This window comes from Micrasema longulum, unplaced genomic scaffold, assembly GCF_059751315.1.
Source record: "Micrasema longulum isolate JH-2025_06_02 unplaced genomic scaffold, ASM5975131v1 h1tg000416l, whole genome shotgun sequence".
Taxonomy (NCBI): Eukaryota; Metazoa; Arthropoda; class Insecta; order Trichoptera; family Brachycentridae; genus Micrasema; species Micrasema longulum.
The window spans coordinates 321,881-344,073 of NW_028277616.1; the positions used below are offsets into that span (position 1 = coordinate 321,881).

At 33.1% G+C, this 22,193-nt stretch overlaps 1 protein-coding gene across 36 annotated transcripts in view; it reads left to right on the forward strand.

Moving 5' to 3' along the window:
* Positions 1 to 22,193, forward strand: part of scrib (scribble planar cell polarity protein) — a 366,730-nt gene that overhangs the window by 279,656 nt on the left and 64,881 nt on the right. For 3 of the 36 annotated variants that reach the window (XM_088226241.1, XM_088226246.1, XM_088226249.1), the window contains exons 1-2: positions 11,320 to 11,430; positions 13,849 to 13,988. The exons of 27 other annotated variants lie outside the window; for them this stretch is intronic. In XM_088226241.1, the coding sequence (XP_088082367.1) occupies positions 13,967 to 13,988 (22 nt within the window). In that variant the 5' untranslated portion in view covers positions 11,320 to 11,430; positions 13,849 to 13,966. Of the gene's footprint in view, positions 1 to 11,319; positions 11,499 to 13,848; positions 13,989 to 22,193 lie in introns of those variants that run through there. 6 more of the 36 variants (XM_088226243.1, XM_088226247.1, XM_088226242.1 and 3 more) reach the window with 5 other exon arrangements.

The window sequence follows — 22,193 nt, forward strand, 5'->3', positions numbered from 1 at the left end:
TTTCCGGTTAAAATTATCTACGGTACCGTAAACTATGTTATTGCAGTAGAACTTCGTTTATCCGAACTACATCCATCCGGATCGCCAAATCCAAATCGTTATCAGGAAATAAAAAATAAAGGAGATGTTTTTAATTTGATTGTGCAATTAACTTTGCTGGACGTATTTAAGTGAGTTTTTAATGCGATTCCAATTTGCTGTATTATTTCAAAAGCAATAAAATCTAGCACTCAATCCGGATAATTTTAGCGGGATGTTTAATACGCGGAGCAGGCGCATTTTTCCTAGTTCTGGATTTATTGTATTAAGTAGTAAATTTATGGAATGAGGAACTTCAGCCCTACGGGAAATTAGATACAAAAAATGTTTTCTTGCGCGCGTTAAAAATTGGAGTATTAAATTGTACAGCAAAGTTTTTTTGAAAATGTACGGAAAAAAAAAGAAGATTATAATAAAAACGAACTACTTTGAATGACGTCACTGATTTATATGAATCAACCAATGATAAGAAAGCTGCGAAAGATATCAGGTTTGCCTACCGTAAACGGACTAATCGGCAGAACTGACTGAGAATAAGCGGAAAAGAACCTCTGAGGTCACACGCGGAGTTATTTCAGAATTAAAAATTTTGAAAAAATCATAGCTCTGATAATACGATGTATAAAAATGAAAGGATTTTTTTTGCTTAGTTTAAAAGTCTATTAAGAAATAATAAAAAAAACCCTGAATTCCTCATTGTACCGGCCTCGTCATTATTTCGTAAATGCTTTTGTCGATTTTATAATGAAATAATAATTAAATGTGCATCGCGGCGTTTCGAATTGTTAAACTTTCAAGCTCAATTAATATTGATGATAATTCATTTTACTCAATGAATATATAATTTTGCTACTTTCGATATCTAGTTTAGTTTAATGGCATCGTAAAGTTTATATTTTTGCATATTATGTATTTTTTCATAAAAAGAAAGTGACTCTTATAAATGAATGGTGTTATGCAAAAATGTGTCGAGCCACAAAATCGAAAAAAATGAATTAGTGTCAAAATCATGATCCGAAAAAACTTATCTGTAATACCTCGATGTAATGTACCAAAAACCACGCAACTGAACTAAAAGTAATGTAATACCGCTTTAAGATGCTTGATGTTTTGTTGCGAATTGTGACCACCGGGCGTAGATCTTAGATGTACTTTCCATACTTAATCATTCCAAACAAATTATTCTCAGTTCTCTCCGTAAGTTGGATTTCACCTAAATCCCAATAAATTTAACCATCTTTTTGATATATTTTATACTTCGCCTGTTTTAATTTAAAAATTATATTTGTTAAGTACAATGTAATTAGGTACCAGTTACTAATTATAGTAGTGAAATAACTTTTCCATACTTGTTTATATAAATATTTGTATATGCTTCAATTTTATTTTTTTTTACTCTTACAGATATATTAAATTACACATTGTAACAAGTAAATTACGATTTTTTTAATTACTTCCTACTATAACTTCTTAAACATGTTTTTATCAACTTAATCTTTTGACCTTTGTGCTTTTATAACTGCTCCCTATTTTTGTTTATAAACTTTTTTATGTATTATGTGAGCAAATTTGTAATGTAAAAGCCCTATGGGCGTTTAATGTATTAAACGTAAAATAAATATGTATCTAACATGAAAACAATGGTTGCAAAAAGTGTCAATCCTGCAAAAGATGTAGGTTCTGCAGTGCAGATGAGGAAACACCTATACACATTATATGTGAATGTGATGCTTTACATCATAAGGAGCCTCATCCTCGGGAGACCACTGGTTAAACCTGAGGAGGTTAAATAACTCGCTCCCTACCTAATAGCCCGATACTTTACGGATCTGGACTTGGAGGGGGAGATTTAGCAAAATGTAATCTCTCGCCTTCCACACAGTAGCCAGGCTCTTTATAGACCTGGGCCGCGATTATGAACGGCTATCTTCATCGGTATATACTGAGACGGTATAAACTAATATCGATATTTATGTACAAAAGTGTGTATACTTGAACCTAATATTTTCACAGGTCGAAGTGACGTCAGGAGCTTGCATAGCACTGACCCCTACCACTAAGAATATGAATTATCCTGCAAAAGACGCTTTCTTTGGAAAATTGCCAACAAGTTTTGTTTATTACAAACGGCAAATAATTTGTTATTTGGGGGTTCATATTGAAGTCAATCCCAAGGTATTTTTAACGTCGTTTACTTTTCATTTAAAAAATTCCATGAGCATATAATATGTACTAATAATAATTTATAGGGCACTGCATAGGTTCACCAATCACAGCGTATCTTGATCATTTTTGTTACATGAAAGTAAGATGTTCAGTCTTACGCTTCAGGTACCAGTCCAGGGACTATGAAATATTCTTTCTTCTCGAAAACACCCCTTTAAATAAATATTTCATATCAACCATGTCGGGAATCGAACCCGAGACCTCTCGCACTGTAGGTAAACGCGCTGACTATTACACCACGAGGCTGACGTTATTAATTATAGATTTATGTAAATTTTTATAGACAAATTATATCAAAATTCGATCACTTTTTTTGATCTATTAAGTACTTTTTATGTATTAAAGTAATAGCCAAGCTATCAGCCAAATAAATTTTATTTTTGAAAAATGTTCCTGGCGTTAAACATAAACTATCTCAGTTTGAGGTTGGTGTGACTTAACACGTTTTTGCCTAACACCATCCAAATATGAAGTCGTAAGTTATGGTTTTGTCGTGTGAAATTCAATGAAAGAAAGTAAATTAATCATATTTGCTGTTTGTATACAGTAGCGTTAAAATCTTTTTCAAATAAATATCGTTTCGTTTCTTTTTTATAACCTTTTACAAATAATTCAGTAATATATTCTAAATCGAACCGCCTCGTAGTGTAGTGGTTGGCCCGTTCGCCTACCATGCTTGAGGTCCTAGGTTCGATTCCTGGCGGACGGACGTCAAATATCGGTTTCAAAGATGGCCCCGCCCTGCAATATTTCATTTTTCTGTACTCTAGCACCTAAGGCGTAAGACTGATAATACGTTGCGATTGGAATACCAGTGCAGTGCCATATGCACCGCTGGGTGCAGATAGAGAAATGTTGATAATGATGCAAGCGGTAAGTGGTACATTCATGGGGCTTTTGGAAATATTATCATCCTTGATGTTTTGAGCATGTCCAAATGCTTGTAGACGGCTGGATTTCCTCTTTGAAAAGGAAATTCAATTCGATTGATTTATTTTTAAATAACACATACATAACAAACTAAATTCAAGACGTACATATTATAAAAAGAAAAAATAATACATGAAAGAGACTTGTCAAAGTAGTAGGAGAATCCTGCTCCGGAAAACCCCTTCGGATACATGGAACAGATCAACATCAATTGTTCCGCATAGCTGTAGCCCTTTCAACAGGCATAACCATCGTCAGGTTCGTCCTGTATATACGACTTTTGCTCAGAGATATCTCTCATTTATCGCATCGAGAGTGTTCAATATTTTGGAAGAGCGTATTAAGCTCTCAAGGGCAAAAAATATTTTTAAGAGAGGAGTTAAGTACTGGATTTTCCTAAGTGGGAGGGATTTGAGTGGGAAACTCCTTGAGGATTTTCCGAATGTTTGAGTTTACTGTTTACCATATTGATGTGCCATATATCTGTTTTAAAAATATATATTTGAGTTTCTGATCCTATATTTGTGGTGATATACTCATGTGTCTTTGCCAACAAATTGCTCGTTCCAACTCAACACAGGGCTTTTAGTCCCATGGAGTTGGAACTTATATGCCAAATAATGTGTATCAATACCGCCTGTATGTAAATAAATAAATAGTGGAATATGAAAAAATCTATGCTGACGCTGTCTTAGCTAATATTTATTTTTATTTTTATTTATTAATTAATTTACACGCCCTACGGGCTTTAACATATATTAGAAATTACATTCAAGTGCAGCAGTGTAACATAAGTATGTAAATCAAGTTAAAATGAAAGATAACATAAGAAAAGCTAAAAGATACAATAATAAGTAAAAATCAGGAAATGTACCAACATAGGTATAGGGTACATAGAAAAATATTTAATAAATTTACATATGAAAACATACACATATACATTTACATACGTATAAGTTTATACATTATTATAGAGATACATGAGAAAAAAAAATAGTAAATAAAGAACAATATTAAGAAATTTTATACAAATTAATTTATAACCTTTTGAATACTTATATTTATATAAAGACAGACGAAATATATCAACTTCACCATACTCGTTACCTAGCCGGTGTAGTCTAGGTATTGGTGAATTGTAATAATAATTGTGACTGCCAGGAGATTAAAAAAATAACGTTAGCTGCCGAGTATTTCGAACTGGTACTTTTAAGCTGATAACACTAGTTCATTCTGGGACGTCCAATACGCCATTTGCTATTTTATATAAATTTAATAAATCATTTATAATTCTTCTTTTACAATTGTTGACATATTTAGTGTACATAATAAATTATCGTAATCAATATTTTCAGTGGGTATATAAAGTTTGTAATTGATGAATCTAAGGAATTTACGTAGTACTCTTTCTAATTTTAAAATATGAACATTGTAATAATCAAGAACCTACAAACCAATGCTCATCATAATCTCAGGATTATCGACCATACCGCGCAACAACCGAATAACCGATAAGAAGGTTCCTTTTAGTCTCTAATCTAAACTGTTTTAGCCGAGCATAACCTGGAGAAACTCGGAATAATAATAATAATAATATGGAAGTCTAGCTATTTACAGGGCTTACGACCTGTCATTGACTAGTTTAATTGGCTACCTTACACACCGTGTAAAATTCACCATTCTGGCCATGTTTAAACATCCGCATTACGTCAACTCTTCCATCTGTTTACTTCTTCTTCTTGATGTTTAAACTTTGGCAGAATTGTGAATGTTACGCAGTGTGGAAAGTGGCAAACTTGATCTAGTCATTGACAGGTCACAAGCCCTGTAAATGCCTAGACTTCCATTTTCCCTTTTCAAAGATGTTTTTCGTATTGTTGCAACCGATCCTTCGTTTAGCGCTCTAAATTCGGCGAACGCGCATTTGCGGTCGCAGGCCCGACGGCATGGAATGCTCTCTCAGCAGAGGTGCGAAACTGTGAGAGTGAAGTGATGTTTCGGAAGAAACTTATAACCTACTTGTTCTAACTTGAATAAATCCTTAGCACGTGGTGACAAAGTACATTGTTTTTCTTAAATTAAAAATTTAAAACGTTAAAATTATATTTATATCTTTATATAATCACTTTGTAAAGCGCCCTTGAGGTATTATATTACGAAAATGGCGTTATATAAGTTATCCAATAATAATAATAATATGATGTACAGTAGGACAGGACAGTCGTTCGTCTAATGGGGCGCTACATCCGTATACCAAATGCTGCGTATCTTATTTCCTACACGGATGTGAGATGATTTGTCGTTGTGCAAATTATCAGTTAGATATTTATGTATCGTGAAATTAGCGCGTTGGTCGAGAGTATACTAATTTAGACGTGAAATAAGAAAAAAATCGATTAGTTCCAACCGTCGGATATGATGCGGTGTCGGCGGTGGGGGTCTTCGAGTAATTTTTTCCCAGATCCTGTTGCAAGTCGAGTGTTGTCCAATTGAGAAGATTTAATGTTTCCGCAATTTGTGAATAGACGCCTTTGCAGCGACTACGCCTTTGGTTTACTGTAATTGGACAAGCCGTTTTTATGGTCATATTGAAAAACATTTTCTCCAGCGCTGAATACGGAACGAGCTGATTACATCGACTGCATTTCGTCGCTAGAACGTTCGTGAACGTCGTCCGGCGAAATTATATTATTAGAGAGGAACATAACGCTTACCTTAGCGGTGCCCTACTGCATTCTGTAAGTAACCTCTGACCTCTGACCCTGGAAAGGTTAAAGAGACTGTTTTTTTATTTGCGCAAATGTGATGGTGTAAATTCACTTCTTGTACTTTTGTATCGTAGTTTATTCCTTCAGAGTTATTTTCGTACAAATCACTTTTTACGTAATCTGTAAAAGCAACGAAAACGTGGAAGGAATACTAATTATCGATAGTGAAATTATATTTTAAAGACGGATAAAACTAAATTTAGACTTATGAAGAAAATGTTATTTATATTATAATACGAGTACATTTAAATAACAGTAGGTGTTTAAAAATATATAATAATAAAAGCTCACTCAAAATATACGATCATAATCTAACAGTCTGGCGTTGTAACTTCAAACCCTTGGGTGATGATTTTTGAAAAGTATTCTTATTTTTTTTTTATTTAAAAATATATTTATTAACTCTTACGGATTATTACATTCACTTTACAAAAATAATATACACTTTTTTATTCATACTCTGTTGTTGATAATATTATTTTTTACATCTTTTGAAAAGTTTGTCTGAGTCTTATTTAGTTTTGTCTGGTAGTTTATTGTATAATTTCAGTCCCTGGTTTATTAGTCTCGACTGTCCCTCTCTCGTTTTAGAAGGTTGAAGGATATTTTTGTCCATGTTTACTATAATTTTTTTAAAGATTTAGTACTTCGTCTACAATCACATCAGCTGCTAATTTATGAATTAATTTTAAGGGTTCTAGTTTAAAGAGTTCAGTTATATTTAATTGCTTAGTTTGTTTAAAGAGTTCTTTAGTTGCTGTTAGATAGGGGAGGTCATATGCTAACTTTAATATTTTATTTTCCCGCCTTTGTAGTCTGTTTATATAATTTTGATTTCCTGTTCCCCATAGTTGCATATAACATGTTTTAGTTTTCACATAGGCTTCACACATTAGAATATTTTCCGTTTTAGGAACAAGGTTTTTGGTTTTTTTAAAATACTCTATAATGTCGCCACTTTGCTAATTAAATTGTTAACATGAATTTTCCATGTCAATTGTCTGTTTATTGTTAGTCCTAAGTTTTAAACATGTTCAATTTTAATTCAATAATATAATATGACGCTTAATTGAATCGGTGACCGGTGTCCTTGTGGATTGCGGACGTTTTTCAAAAAAATATTATGTCACTTAATATAGCAAAAAATCTATTTTGTTGTTGTTATTGCGTCTAAAATATTTCCAAGTTTTATACAATAACGCAGAACGAACAAATACTCTTGGAAGAAAAGGTACTTAATGATCTTAAATGGCTTAATAACCCATTATGTGTATTTATTAAAAATTATATTAAAAACTCCACAATACAAATTCTTGAAGCGACTCCAATTGAATTAGAATATTTCAAGGCTGGTGGCCATCAAAATTCGGTGGATTAACGTCCTCTATTAAGCAACTCTCGACTATCGGAATCTTGTCTTCGTTAAATCGAGTGAAGATGAAGATGCATGGTAATGGTCACTAGTCGCTAGCAAGTTTATTGAGCGCATGTAGTGAGATTAACATTGCGAGCACATAGCAATTTACATGCACTATATTTGAGTAAAGAGTACCGAATGTAAAGTCATCACACGGTTAAGTGTTTTCTCACGAATACTAAATTTTTAGTTTAAAGATCAACGCTCTCACCATTTTCGTAATCTTCAGTCGTTGAAATCATGTTTATTATTGAACAATATTGTTTTATACGTCTTCAACTAAATCGTCAAATAAGCAATTAAAGGAGCACTCGTGTCCGTGTTGAATGTTGATAAAGATTCGTAATTAAAAAATTGCCTGAAAATTACTAGCATCCTTTATTATGATGGCCGTGAAAATCAATTATTACGTTTGTAGGATTCGTTATCATTCCTTTTCCGCATCTAATGGTGCATGGGGCACTGCATCGGTACACCAATCGCTGCGTATCTTGATCATTTTTGTTACGTGAAGATCAGTCTTACGCTTACGGTACCAGTCCAGGGACTATGAAATATTCTGGTGTGAAAACATCCTTTTAAATAAATATTTCATATCAACCATGTCGGGAATCGAACCCGAGACCTCTCGCACGGTAGGTAAACGCGCTGACCATTACACCACGAGGCCGAAAAAATTGTAGGATTAGGCGTGAAGTTTTATCTTCTTGGGAAAAAATGGCAAATCACATTTTGCAATAAGTAGAGAAAAAATTTACACTATTTATATTATATCCTAAATACTTATTGCTCTGTAGGTAATATGCACATATTTATATACATTTGCATATTGCACATTGGGCTTGAATATCAATTGGGATTGCGAGCTGTAAATCGTGATATGACTTGCCGTTTTCGATGATATTTTTCAAATACCAATCGATATAATCCAATTTTGGTTTTATTAGTATCACAATAGTACTTTTGAATGAAGGCCGAAAGATATTGAACCAAATATGATTCCTGTCTGAGAATCGTACTTTCTATTTCGGACGTGACCGGGACCGGCTGCTGGCTCTATGCTCCATACTGTATACGGTATACCGCACGGTAGGCAGCGGGGAGGGCCGAGGCCGGCAGGTCAGGGGAGAAGGCACCAGCCGCACCAGCCGCATCCGCAGCTACAGGCGGACACCAGACACCGGACATCAAGTCCTGGCTCTATCCGAATGCGGGTTTACGTGCTCGTATTGATTATTCCTTGTTACGACACAAAGGGCCTTACCTATAAATCGGGTACAAAGTTAAGCTTGAGAATAGTGGTAGAATAATGATGGTAGAGCAAAAAGTATCACTTATAAACCTCGCATAGAGTTAAACTCGGTTTAAATCTGGGATTGCGACCATAGAAACTTATACCTGCACATTATGTGGTTTAACGCTGGAATAAGCACGCGATCTGTCAAAAGTCATATTTTTCGGTAATCAAAATAGATAGTTTATCAGATTTTTTTTCAATTATAAACAATTTCAAAATCCTGTGACCTTCTCAATGCGATTCAAGTGATTTTTAACAATTTGTATCAAAAATATCTGAATTTTTTTATGTTTGTTTGTGTTTTAATTCATTGTGATAAAAAAAAGAAACACGAATAAACTATAGAATTCATTTTTAACTTCTCTTCTTCCTAATTTTGAATTATTTTTCTAACGGTTCTCTCGATGTTCTCCATTACACTGACAGTAGTCTCGATTTGACTTTGACGTTTGTTTGTTGTTGTTATAAAAGTTACTGCGCACGCGCACATATCAGTGTTGACTGTTCAAAAAAATTAAGCATGAAATAACCTGTAAATTGTTATTCTTTAGTCCTTAAAATGTAACATGACTAGAATGACAGCTGTCAAAAAAAGTGACGACATAACTTTGTATTAACGTCAGAGGAGTTATTTATATTGACACACGAAAAATCATTTGTATCTGGCGTGATAATTCATTTTTTAATACAATGCTTGAAACATAAATCAACATTAATATTTAAAATCACCTTTAAAACTAAAAGAAAACTAAAATAAACCTAATTATTAACGACGTTCTTACAAGGTTACATCATTTTGCAAAAACGTTAGAGATGGAACAAATTGATCAATGTAATTTGATCGAATAAAAAAATAATTCATTTAATGTTGATCGTGAAAAAAGTATAAATGTCTCATTTTTTGGTGAATAATTGTGTTTAACACACTATAATAGGCTTGTTTTGGGTTTTTTATATCAATTTTCGGAAACAGAGTTTCATGATTTCATGTAATAACTTATAAAATCGATTTGATCAGTGATTAGTAATTTCCCATCACTAATGAAATTAATTTGACAGCTGTCATTCTGATCAAGTTATATTTTAAGGACTATAGGTAATACATATTTTTATAAGTAAGATTTTTTTCATATCGGCCATAAATAGTTAAACCGGGTATAGTTGTTTCTTAATGTAAACCTGGTATTTTGTTTTTGGCAACTGAAGGGGAAAAAATAAACTTACTGTTCTGCAGAATAGGGCAGGGCTATGAGGGTAATTTTGAGAAAAAAAAATACACTAGAATAAAGTTGATGCTGAAACAAGCTAAAATTATGACAGTACGTCAACTAATATATTTTAATGTAATGTTTTTTGTTCATAAAATGATTAATGGTTATACCTCAAAAGAGTTGACTCAAAGGGTTTTTTCTAATCAATGTGAACATGTATATAAAACAAAAAATAAACATGAAGTAAGACTACCTTTTCGTAGGAAAACAAATACACAGAACTCGTTGATGCACCGAGCTGTACAGTTATATTATAAGGAAATACCATTAGAAATAAGAAAGCAAAAAAATATTATTTCATTTAAATGTCAGTTAAAAAAACATGTGTTTAGCAGATAAGTTAGTTTCTAAAAAGTAATCTTATTCGTGTAAGCTTTATAGAAGTTTTCTTTTTTAAGTGTACGTATATTGTTTAGAAATGTTAATAATTAGTCTATGTTTTAATAATAATTAGATATAAGTTAATATTAGGACATTCATTTATTATGTTTGTACTATTTTAAGACAAATAAAAATAAATAAGTAAGGCCCTATATATATATTTTTTATTTAAATTTTATTGATAAACCCTTACGGGTTACATACATTTAACAAAATGTTTTCACTTTTAAAATTCACATTCTACTGTTAATAATAATATTTTTAACATCTTTTGTAAAGGTTGTCTGAGTCTTTTGTTTAGTTTTGTCTGGTAGTTTATTGTATAATTTCAGTCCATGGTTTATAAGTCTCGATTGTCCTTTTATCGTTTTAAAAGATTGTAAATGATATTTTTCTGATATTCTCGTATTGTGTTCATGTTTACTACAGTTTTTTTCAAGTTTTAATTTTTCGTCTACAATTACATCAGTGGCTAATTTATGAATAAATTTTAAAGATTCTAGTTTAAAGAGTTCAGTTACGTTTAATTGTTTAGTTTGTTCAAAAAGTTCTTTAGTTGCTGTTAGATAGGGAAGGTCATACACTAACTTTAATATTTTATTTTGCTGTCTTTGTAGTCTGTTTATGTCATTTTGATATCCTGTTCCCCATAGTAGTTGCATATAACATATTTTAGTTTTTACATATGCTTCATACATTATTTTTTTTCCCTTTATTGGAACAAAGTTTTTTGATTTTAAAAAATAGACTCGATAAAGTCGCCACTTTGCTAATTAAATTGTTGATATGAATTGTCCATGACAATATTTTATGTCGGTGTCATAAGGATGAGATGTACCTTACTTATTGACCGCGTAAAGTGTATCATAATACGATCTATCGGCAGCAGAAGCGAGCCTCGTTACTTGTTATGCCTTCCGACTGGTTGTTGGTGAGGCTGGCTGCTGGCTCTCGGCTAGCGGCGGCGGCGCTAGAGCTTAGCGACAGCGCGCATTCGCGCTTTTAACTTTGTCGCGGCGTGTTGTGCTTTACCCAGTTTCCAGTGACTATTATAGTACGTCGCCCACTGACTTCCGAGTTGTTGCGAAGCTACGTCAAAACGTAAACAATAATATTGCTTCGCGTGTTGTTGAAATATCGAAACGTGTTCATGGACAATATTTCTAGTAGTGCGTGCATTTTAAACTAGCAAATACGATTTTGTGAATCATTAATAATCATCCAGATCGATCGCGATCTTACAATCAGTATTTTCACCGAGTGTTTAAAATTTTAAATTAAAACTTCTAAATAATAACTCGCCAATTTGAGTAGAATGAATCGATAAATTTGTTATCTTTTTTTAAACAATTTTAGCATTGAAATTAGGCACATACGATACAGTTTTAGCAGGTAAAAGACGATGTCGAATATAGTTTAAGCATTATCACCGTAGTATGATATAATTATTTTTAACGATTATTCCACTTTACCATTTATTTAGTATAGTAAAAAAGAATGTGCGAGGAATTAGAAAAATAAATATTTACACCATTCAAAATATTACCTAAAATATATTTTATTAATAAATAAATATCCAATACATGTTTTCAAGATTGAATAATCTAGTTATGCAGGCATTTTTGCGGCCCGGGCGATCCGTGGTGTAGTGGTTAAGTCTCTTAACCCACACACGTAAGGTTCCGAGTTCGATTCCCAGTGAGAACACATTTTTTTTAAATGTAATTTTTTTTAAGCCTGTGCTGCATTTTACCACTGCAATTCTGGCCTGTGGGGAGGCAATGTTTTTTTTAATATCGTGACGTCTAAATAAATATATGTAGGGTTTCCTTTCGACGACGGTGATTTATTTGAATTTTAAAATGTTTTTTTTTTTGTAATTAAGAAGGATCGTTGATAATTAACGCATTGAACCGCATTTTGTAACTCGCTTCACTCCACTGCACCTCAAATTGTGTTCACTTCCAAATTATCCTTCGCTTCCCTCGGCTGTAAAATTAACATCTCGTCTTGTATTAAATCTCGTAACAAAAATTTATTACCGAATTAATTTCTGTGTAGTGATTTATTTCGACATCGTTTTACGATTTGTTTAGACCTTTCAATTTAAATTGTCTTGTAAAAAGATAACAATTTAATCGGTTCAATGTCGGGACTAAACTGTAAGAACACTTTATAGGTCATAAACCGAAAACGGATAGTTTTGAGACCGGCGACACTAAAGTCTATATTTTTTTAATTTCACGAGTTATAAACGCCTTTTAATGTTCAAATCATTCTCAGGGAACGCACAACTAACCAGTATATTTTTTTTATCAAAATGAACGTGGAATACAAAACATTTAAGTGGTCCTGAAATAGGTTAACAGTTGAATTTCAATCAGAATGGAAATTAATATCATTACCAACGTTGGCAGGAACCTTTCGCACACTTTTCTCTTTTTAATAAGCGGATGGCACTTTTAGAAATGCAACAAAGAGTTGAAACATTAAAAGCGTCGTAAATAATTCCGTGGAAAAACAATACACGCTATGGAAGCATCATAAATCGAGACAACAATGTTCAACCTGGTCTATTTGAAAAAAATGATGGTTGCATTTTAAATATTTTTTTTTTTAAATGTAAACTTTATTATTTTTGTTTGGAACTTTACCCAGCAGGCTTCCTTAGCGAGGTTTAATTTATTAAGTGGTTAGAAACAAAGTGTTGTTATTCTTATTTTGTAATGAATAACCACAAATTCAGTGGTTCAAATATAAAATGTGAAATTTTCTCTTTATTTTATTTTTAAAATTTTACCTCAAATAACTCAAAACCCGTAAATGCGAAAAATGTTTTTTTTGAGGGCATTGTTTGCAAACAGCTCGTTCCAACGAGGAACTTCAGCTCGACGGGAAATTGGATATGAAAAATGTTTTCTTGCGCGCGGTAAAAATTAGAGCATTAAATTATATGGCAAAGTTTCTTGAAAATGTACGAAAAAAAAAAAAAATATTTTTTTTTTAATGCACTACTTTGAATGACGTCACTGATTCATATGAACCATCCAATGATATGAGAGCTGTGAAGGATATCCGGTTGGATTGCCGTAAACTAACCAATCGGAAGAACTATCAGAGAACAACCTCTGACGTCACACGCGGAGTTATTTCGATAATATGATATATAAATATAAATGATTGGGTTGTGGTCCCGTGGCTAGTGTCTCGGACTCACGTCTCAAAGGTCCGTGGTTCGTATCCCACTCTATTCCAACTTGATTCTAATAGTGAGTTATTTACAACTCGTAGAAAATGGCCCAAAAATTAAATATTTGGGTAAATCATAAGAACTCAAATATTTCTTTTTATTAAAAAAAAAAATGTCTTTTAACAATTTTTTTTTTTTGAAGACACTGATCTTCCTCATTGAAGTACAGTGGAACGAGCCGTGTTTGCAAATAATACCGTCACTTGTCGAGCAAATCAAAATACTCGTATACCAGCAGTCAATCCTCACGCTAATTGATCAATTTTCAGGTGTTTTTATTTTCCCGGTGAAAGTATAATATATGTGTGTTGAGTGAAAAGTGAACAGAGTATTGATTCCAATGCGGAATTCCAATCTCCGCTAGAAATTATCCGAGGATCAGTTACAATGGTCGTGAATTTGCGCCGTGGTACGTACCTATATATAATATTATTTGTCTATCTATAGTTGCTCACTATTGCCTTTATACACTGTTTACCTATCACGTTACGTCATCTGTTTACGAATGTAGCCGACGCAGGTTTTTTGTTATTCGATAATTTGGCATTATGAAGTCTAGCTTTACATTCTATTAATATCGATTGCTTATTGCTTTCTTACATCACTCTTATTGCCAAAACATTTGATAATTCATAGGTAGGCTGCGAGCATAATGGTTCGCGATTTATTGACAGTCGAGTCGGTGACGGCAACATTTTGTAAACACAACATTGCGCAAACTATCTTAAACTTAGTATAGAGAGAAAATAAGAAAAAAAATGTAAATATTTATCGGTTTAGGATTAGTTTTACATGAAAACTAAACAAAAGACTCAAGACAAACTTTTTAAAAGATGTAAAAAATATTATTTTTAACAACAGAGTATGAATAAAAAATGTTTAATTTTTGTTTATTCAGAAAAACAACAGCAATACAAAAAAATATACACAACATTATAAAAAAAACATAAAATAAAGCCAAATCAGTTACATAAATACAATTATAAAAATCCAGTTCAGTTAGATATAATTCATAGAAGTGCATGTGTGCGAGTTTTTTTTTGTGTGAGGATGCGTGTGTAAAAAAATGGAGTGTGGTTTTGGTAGGTATGTGAATATGTGTGTGATTGTATATGGGTGTGAGGGTAGGTTTAGGGACAGGGTAAGTGTGTGTTTGATATGAGTGAATAGAAACAATTTATATTTATAATGTAAAAATATTTATTTTGTTTATAAAGAAACATAATTTTTTCAAATAATAGTTTTTTAATTTTGGTATTAAAAGTGAGTTTACTGCAGTTAAATATGTCTATGTTATTGAAAAATAAATTATAATTACGCGTCAAGCGAATCAGAGGAGAGTTCTGTGCATAGTTGGTGCGAACTGTAGGTACATGGGAAAGAGATAGATTCGTGTGACGGGTGCGGTAGCCAGGTACGTTAAGGGCCAACTCAGAAACCAGGACAGGACTATCAAGACGTCCATTAAGAATGTCATGTATATATTGTTTATATTATTTTTGTAAAATGAATGCAATAATCCGTAAGGGTTAATTAATTAATTTTCAAATAAAAAAATAAATAAAATAAAATTATAACATGACAAATTCAATCATTCTTCTGTTTAAATTTGTAATAAATTGACGACAAAAAATAGATACACATAATTAATATTTTTCCAACATAAAAATATTTCGTCATTTTCAAATAACTGGACTTTATCAAACGACGCGACAGCCAAGCAAAAAAATTGTAACTTGTTGTTTTTTTTATTTGCATTCAACGAGTCGATTTAAATAATGAGAAATATGATTAGGTAGGTGTGACGTTACTGACAAAAATATAAAATGAGAAATCTCAAATATTTACATGACTGGTTTGAGTTTGTCCAAATGTTTTTAGACAAGTACTGGATTTCACCCCTTCGGGAGCTACTTAAATTAACATGGCCCTAGACGAAGTATGTAAATTAAAAAATAATTTCAGGCGTTGCCTAGTAGGTGAAATAATTCAGTCGGATGAATCTCACCCTCATCGACAAAAGTTTCAGCTCTTTAATTTCTCAAAAATTAACAGTTGGAAAAATTGAAGAAATATGGATGTTTGAACGTAGGCAGAATGGTGAATATTACGGTCCGTAATATTTTTCTTTGAATCCCTTAAAATATGTATGTGTATATTTATGTTTTTCCTTTTTTTAAATGTTATTACTATTTTATTTTATTTTTACATCTGAGCATGTTTTTCATTCTTTATTTAAATTCTTAACTTTTACAAATTTTCTTCATTTTTCATATTATTTCCATTTGTAAATACTAAATACAAACTACAAACTTTAAAATAACTTTTTTTACTTAAATTTAATTTTTAAACAACTTCCATTTATGTTTTTTTTCCATCTCTTTTTTGTACTTTCATTAATAACCTTACTTATAATTACTTTATAATATGGAAACTTCACTGGTCCATTAGAGTTAAGTCTAACGGTGTAAAATATAAAACTTTGCAACTGTACTGTATGTTTCCTAAATAAAAGAAAATCAAAAAATCCAAAAAATAGCCGCTGAAACCAGCCAATGACAGGTCATAACATAAGCCCTGTAGATAGATGCTAGACTTCTATATTCCTTTCTCAAAAATGTTCTCCATCCCCGTTGTAATACTTACGTTTATTTTGTTGTTTAACAAAAAATAATATTTGATGTCTTTTTGTGTGTTTTTCAAGTGTAATATAACTTTATATTAAAATTAACGAAGAAAATGTTTGTTAGAATGAGATTGTTTTTATTGTGTTCGAAGGGATGAAAATGCACATTTATTATTTGAAAATGATATCTGACAAATAATATTCTCCGCGACTAGAGTTGCGTAGCGCATTCTGTCGGTCCAATTTTTGGCTCTTTTTTCAACAAATCAAGCGTTATTTCCGAAATGATGTGTGTTTATAATGGCTTCCAATGCTTCAATTCAAGATTTGTTTTTTTTCCATAGACCACGGACTTAACCTAGCCCCATAAGAAATAATCTAATGACGTCAAATCACAGGATCCTGGAGGCCAATTAACTAGACCATTTCTAAAAATAATGTCGCCAAACTTGTCACCCAGTAAATTCATGGTTTCACGAAGATATTTTTGTATACATGTGGCGAACTGAACACTGTGGCCTTATTCTGTGACTGATTCGTTTCATAAATTCATTCGTATCGTATCTGAGAGAACGAGAGCGAAATATGACGAACGAACGAACTTACGAAACGAAATTTTGTCAGAATAAGCCTGCCGATTTTTAAAGTAAATTTGTGCAATGTGCACCTCCCCATCATGCATACCCTGTATCCTACCCTGCCAACCCCCGCAAGGGATAATTTATTACACATTATTAGTTGTATAAGCCCCCTCGTGTTTCATAGTTTCCTCGTACCTTCCGGCATGTACCATTATGACGAAGCTGAATAAATAATATCTCTGGCGCGCGTGCCTCGGCGTGCTTTACCGTACCACGTGCCGTAACATAGTGCGGTGCCGACACTGTTGTGACAGATACAATCTTTATTATTCGACTTCCCAGAAGCTTGTGTTTATTTTACGAACGCTATAGTTTGTAAATAGAATTCATCCCCGCTTAGTTATCTCTCGATTTGTTGACTTCAACTTTGGTGTATTTTTCTTTAGTTGTACATTTCCGTCTTCCCGTAATAAAATAAATATTTTATACAGTAACTGTCTATTCAATACGGCTATTAATGTATTCATTATTATATTTGGTTCGGGTTATTCACTGGAGTGAGAGGCAAGGCTGCGTCCTCGCGCCATTCTTATTCATAATATTGATGGATTTTGTCGCATGTAAACCAATAAATACCACCTTACCGAGGCATAGAAGTGACTTGGCGTACGCAGACGATGCGGTTCTTCTTGAAAAATCTGTAAGTGAGCTTCGGGACATTGTTGGCAGACTGCAGGAAAACTCTGCTCGCCTGGGTCTTAATATTAATACCAAATAGACTCAGTTTATCTGCAACAAATTACAGAATTTTCACAGGAAATAATGGGTAGAGGATCGAGAACGTTGACAGCTTTAAATACTTGGGGAGTTCTTGTATCTGAGGATGGTGGTATGCACGAAGAGCTCGCAACCCGTCCATGAATTGGAGCATTTTTTTAAAACGATGCGTGCTGTCTCGAACAGTCTATACTAGATCAAAACGAAATGAGATTATTCAACTCTCGTATAATGCCAGTACTCATTCGAGTGTCTTTTGAGGGTGCGGCGGTGGACTTGGATTGGACTTGCCAAATTGCAACGGTTTGTTCCTGGAGGATCGATCGGTGAGTGCGGATTCGTTATAACGCGATATTTTTCGCAATGTCGTGACGTTTTTATTCTTAGAGGTGGGGGTCAGTGCTATGCAAGCTTCTGACGTCACTGCGACCTGTGAAGATCTATTGTGACGAAAATAAACTAAAAATAATCGAAATCATAGAAAATGGTGGTAAAATTGCAGTTGTATCAATTGAAGAAAAAAAAGTGAGGAGAAATTGTTTTTAAAGCAAGCCATGGTTGGTTTGATGAAAATAAAATTAAAATCAACTGAAAAATATCCGAAAGAGTTTTGTGAAAAATCCCCCGTTCATCCCGAATTTCGCTTATCGCGGCCATTAACGCGGTCCAGAACGCATCCCCGCGACCTGAACATTCTTTAAGAAATAAACAAAAATAAAAATTAGTTTTTCTTATTCTGTTATTCATGTCATTTTATAATTTGGGCGAAATTTAGTTTCGAATTGAAATATTTTAACCTCGACATCTCAATGTTTTAAGCTAAATTTATGAATATAACAAAAGAACTAATTGGACTGCACTCTGTTAAGATCTTATAAGGAGATTTTAGTTGCTTATAGATTGGTTATATATAATAGGTATATCTGATATTATCCATTATGGTGCCGATAACAAGTTTTTGTTCAATTATCACAAAAAATCCTTGAACAATGCTAAAGAATTTCCAAGATCTTTTCCCAGGTACCTACGACTTTACTAATAGTGATATATATGCATATTACACTTGTACGTGTACATTGTATACACGGGTACTTAACATAGACTTTTGTTTGTCGTCTTGGTTCTTGATAACCAAAGAACGCTAGGAATGTGTTTTTCCGCAAATGAATGAAGCGGCATTTACTTTGTATTATTGGATACCCATGTAAAAACACAAAAATACGGCTGTTGTTTTGTTTAGTGGAGATATTAAAGGTAATTTATTCACGTACCTTGCATAAACGTTGTTCAAACTGATACGAAGTGGCGGCTTTAATTTTGTCTCTGTATAAAAAGTATTATTTAACATATTTTTAAGTGGTTGTGTTATTCTAGCAGTGTTTGAACGAAAGGCTTTGCGAATTAATACATCTTGGAGTGATTTAAACTATTCTTTTCTGCAGTTAATTAGCTTATTTTTAAAATTACATTAAAAGTGAATAGTGGGTAACTCAAAATTTATTTTTGCAATATGTCTAACCTCTGTCAAGTGTGTAAAAAGCCGGTCACGGCCGGAGCGTATTATACGTGCTCAGTGTGCAAAGGTGCAAATCATTTCGTGTGCGGAGATTTGCCAGAGGCTGCTTACAAAAAGTTATCTATCGAACGTCGTGGTAAGGTAAAGTGCACTGACTGTATTTCTGGTATCGCTCGGGACACATCGCTCGGAACTGATAACGAGCAATTATCAGGGGTTATCAACAATTCGGAGGCGAAGACTATACTCGCTGAAATTAAAAATATTCGTATGGAATTGACCGAACTACGGACTATAAAATGTGACATAAAATCCTTACGGAATGAATTGGTTGGCATGAGAGAGAGCGTGTCATTTATAAATGACAAATTTGATGCCATGGAGGCTAAAATTCTATTGCAAGAGGAAAAAATTAATAAGTTAGATGGCATGCAAGGGAAATTTGAGGAATTACAAAAACAAATAAACAACCTTCAGTATTTCACTGATAAACAGGCTCAATGGTCACGCCGGAACAACATCGAAATTCAAGGAATCACTCATAAAACCGGAGAAGACATATTGGAAATTGTTAATAAAATTGCCAAAACTGTTCATTTTCCCCTTGAAAAATGCGACATAGACTACTTTTCCAGACTGCCGTCTCAACCTAATAAGCCGAAACTCATAGTAGTCAGATTCTTAAGGCAGATGACCAGAGATGGATTTTTGGCAGCCGTCAAGAAACGTCGGGGTTTGACTACTTCGGATATTGGCTTACAAGGGACTGCGGAACCAATCTATTGTAATGAACACCTTACATCTTTAAAGAAGAAACTCCTTTTTGAAAGCAAAAACATAGCGCGACAGAAAGGGCACGATTTCTGCTGGACCCGGAATGGAAACATCTTCATAAGACGCAACACTACATCCCCGGTGATCAAAATATTTAACACTAGTGACCTCGACAAGTTTCGCACCGAATAACCTTATTAATTCACATTTCAATTTTCTTTTTTGTATTTTTTTTTGTATTATCTCTATATTTTATATTCCCCTCGCTTCCCTATTCTACCTTTACATAACCCCCGTCATCATTCCTTTCCCCCACCCTGTCATCAATACAGATGTTTACTTTGCGTTAGGTATTTTGAGTTTGGTAAATATAGGTACCTGTATTATTTTTGAAACACACAATGTGTCATTTAATTTTTATTATTTTGATTCTTTTATTTTAATACTTATCTACGTTATCTTTAAATTATTTGTCTTCGATTATTGTAATTCACTTACATTTTTTTTCCTTTTCCAACGTTTGTTTATCCCTGCGCATATTCCTCAATCTGTTGCATTTGATTACCGCGCTGCATTACAAGCTTATTATTTCTCTTTTAAACGCATGGAATATCAGTGTATCTCTTACTCTTTCTCTGGCATCGTAATTTATATATACTATTCTAACTCACTCAATAACTCGTGCAATTCAAATACGCTACATCTCCGTCTATATTACTATCGCATAGTTTTTATAATATTTTATTATTATAATGTTAACAGTCAATTATCTAGCGCTTACAAAATCTATATCAATAGACTAATAATTGTAAACGCAAGTATGTTTTTTGTACTTTACTCGATAAACTTAAAGTGTTTCGCATTTTTTATATTCAATGACAGTAAAAGTACTACTTACGTCTGTTTTGATTTACTGGATTGTTTACGCACACTTCTACTGCATACAAATACATATTTAATTTTATTTGAGTCAATACATGTACGCCGGGTAATAAATCAGATATTATGCTTATTTAGCAAATTATGTATCATATTATTTTTTTTGACTTTAAAATTTTATATAAATATTTACAAAAAAAACACATGTTCTGTACAGTTTTATTATAATATATTTATAACCTTACGTGATTACATTAGTTGTACGTATGCAGAAAAATATTATATTCATATAACTCTATTTACCGGTACGAGAATATTTATTTCTTTTTTGCTTAACTCACTGTTACAGTTACTTACCTTTTGGGGCTCTATAAAAATGCTTGAATTTACTATCTTTAATATTTTAATATTTCAACACTCGCAATGAACTTCACGGCATATTATCAAAATTGTAGAAGCATTCGTGGTAGATTAGAAATATTCTACCAGAATCTGTTGTCAAATGATACTTATTGTTTATACGGTATTACAGAGTCCTGGCTCCATAGCAGTATTTTAGATGAAGAAATTGCTCCTTCCAGTCGGTATTGTATACTAAGAGCTGATAGAAAATATGACGATTGTAACCAAACAAGGGGAGGAGGAGTGATGATCATTTGCCAAAAAGATCTTCACCCTCAGGCTAGGGATGACTTAGCATGTTCAGCAGAGAGCATTTGGGTTACCATTCCTGCCTGCAGACTTACCTCTAAGAAGAACATTCATATTGCATGCGTATATCTTCCTCAAGGACGCAATTACGACACTGCTGTAAATTCATTTCTCTCTGTTTTAACTAAATTACGAGATCAAAATCCCGAAGACCTGATATTTGTTATGGGAGATTTCAATATGCCAACATTGGATTGGATTCCACAACCTGATTCCGCTCTTTTAATTTCTGATACATCATGTAATGAAGCTAGCAGGCATTTAGTAGACACGTTATCATACGCGGAACTTAATCAATTTAACAATATCCGTAATGTAAATGGAAGGCTTCTCGACTTAATTATTTCTGATATTGATTGCCGCGTAACGCATTCTGATGCACCTCTTATCACTGAAGATACTCACCATCCAGCATTACATATAGACATCGGAATAGAAGTATCTCCCTCTCTAATTATACCGCATAAAGAAATCACTCTTTTTCGTAGGGCGGATTACTCAATCATAAATTCTTATCTACGCGAGGTTGATTGGTCGGTTTTAATCGATGCTGAGTCTATTGATGATTCCGTGAACGCTTTTTATGTAATACTCAAAGATACTATTTTACGGTTTATTCCTAAGCAGTCAATTAAACAAAACAAATATCCCGTTTGGTACTCATCTGCCTTAATCAAGATAATAAAAAATAAACACAAAGTTCATAGAAGATGGATTAAATATCAAAACCCACTCGATTACTTAGAATTT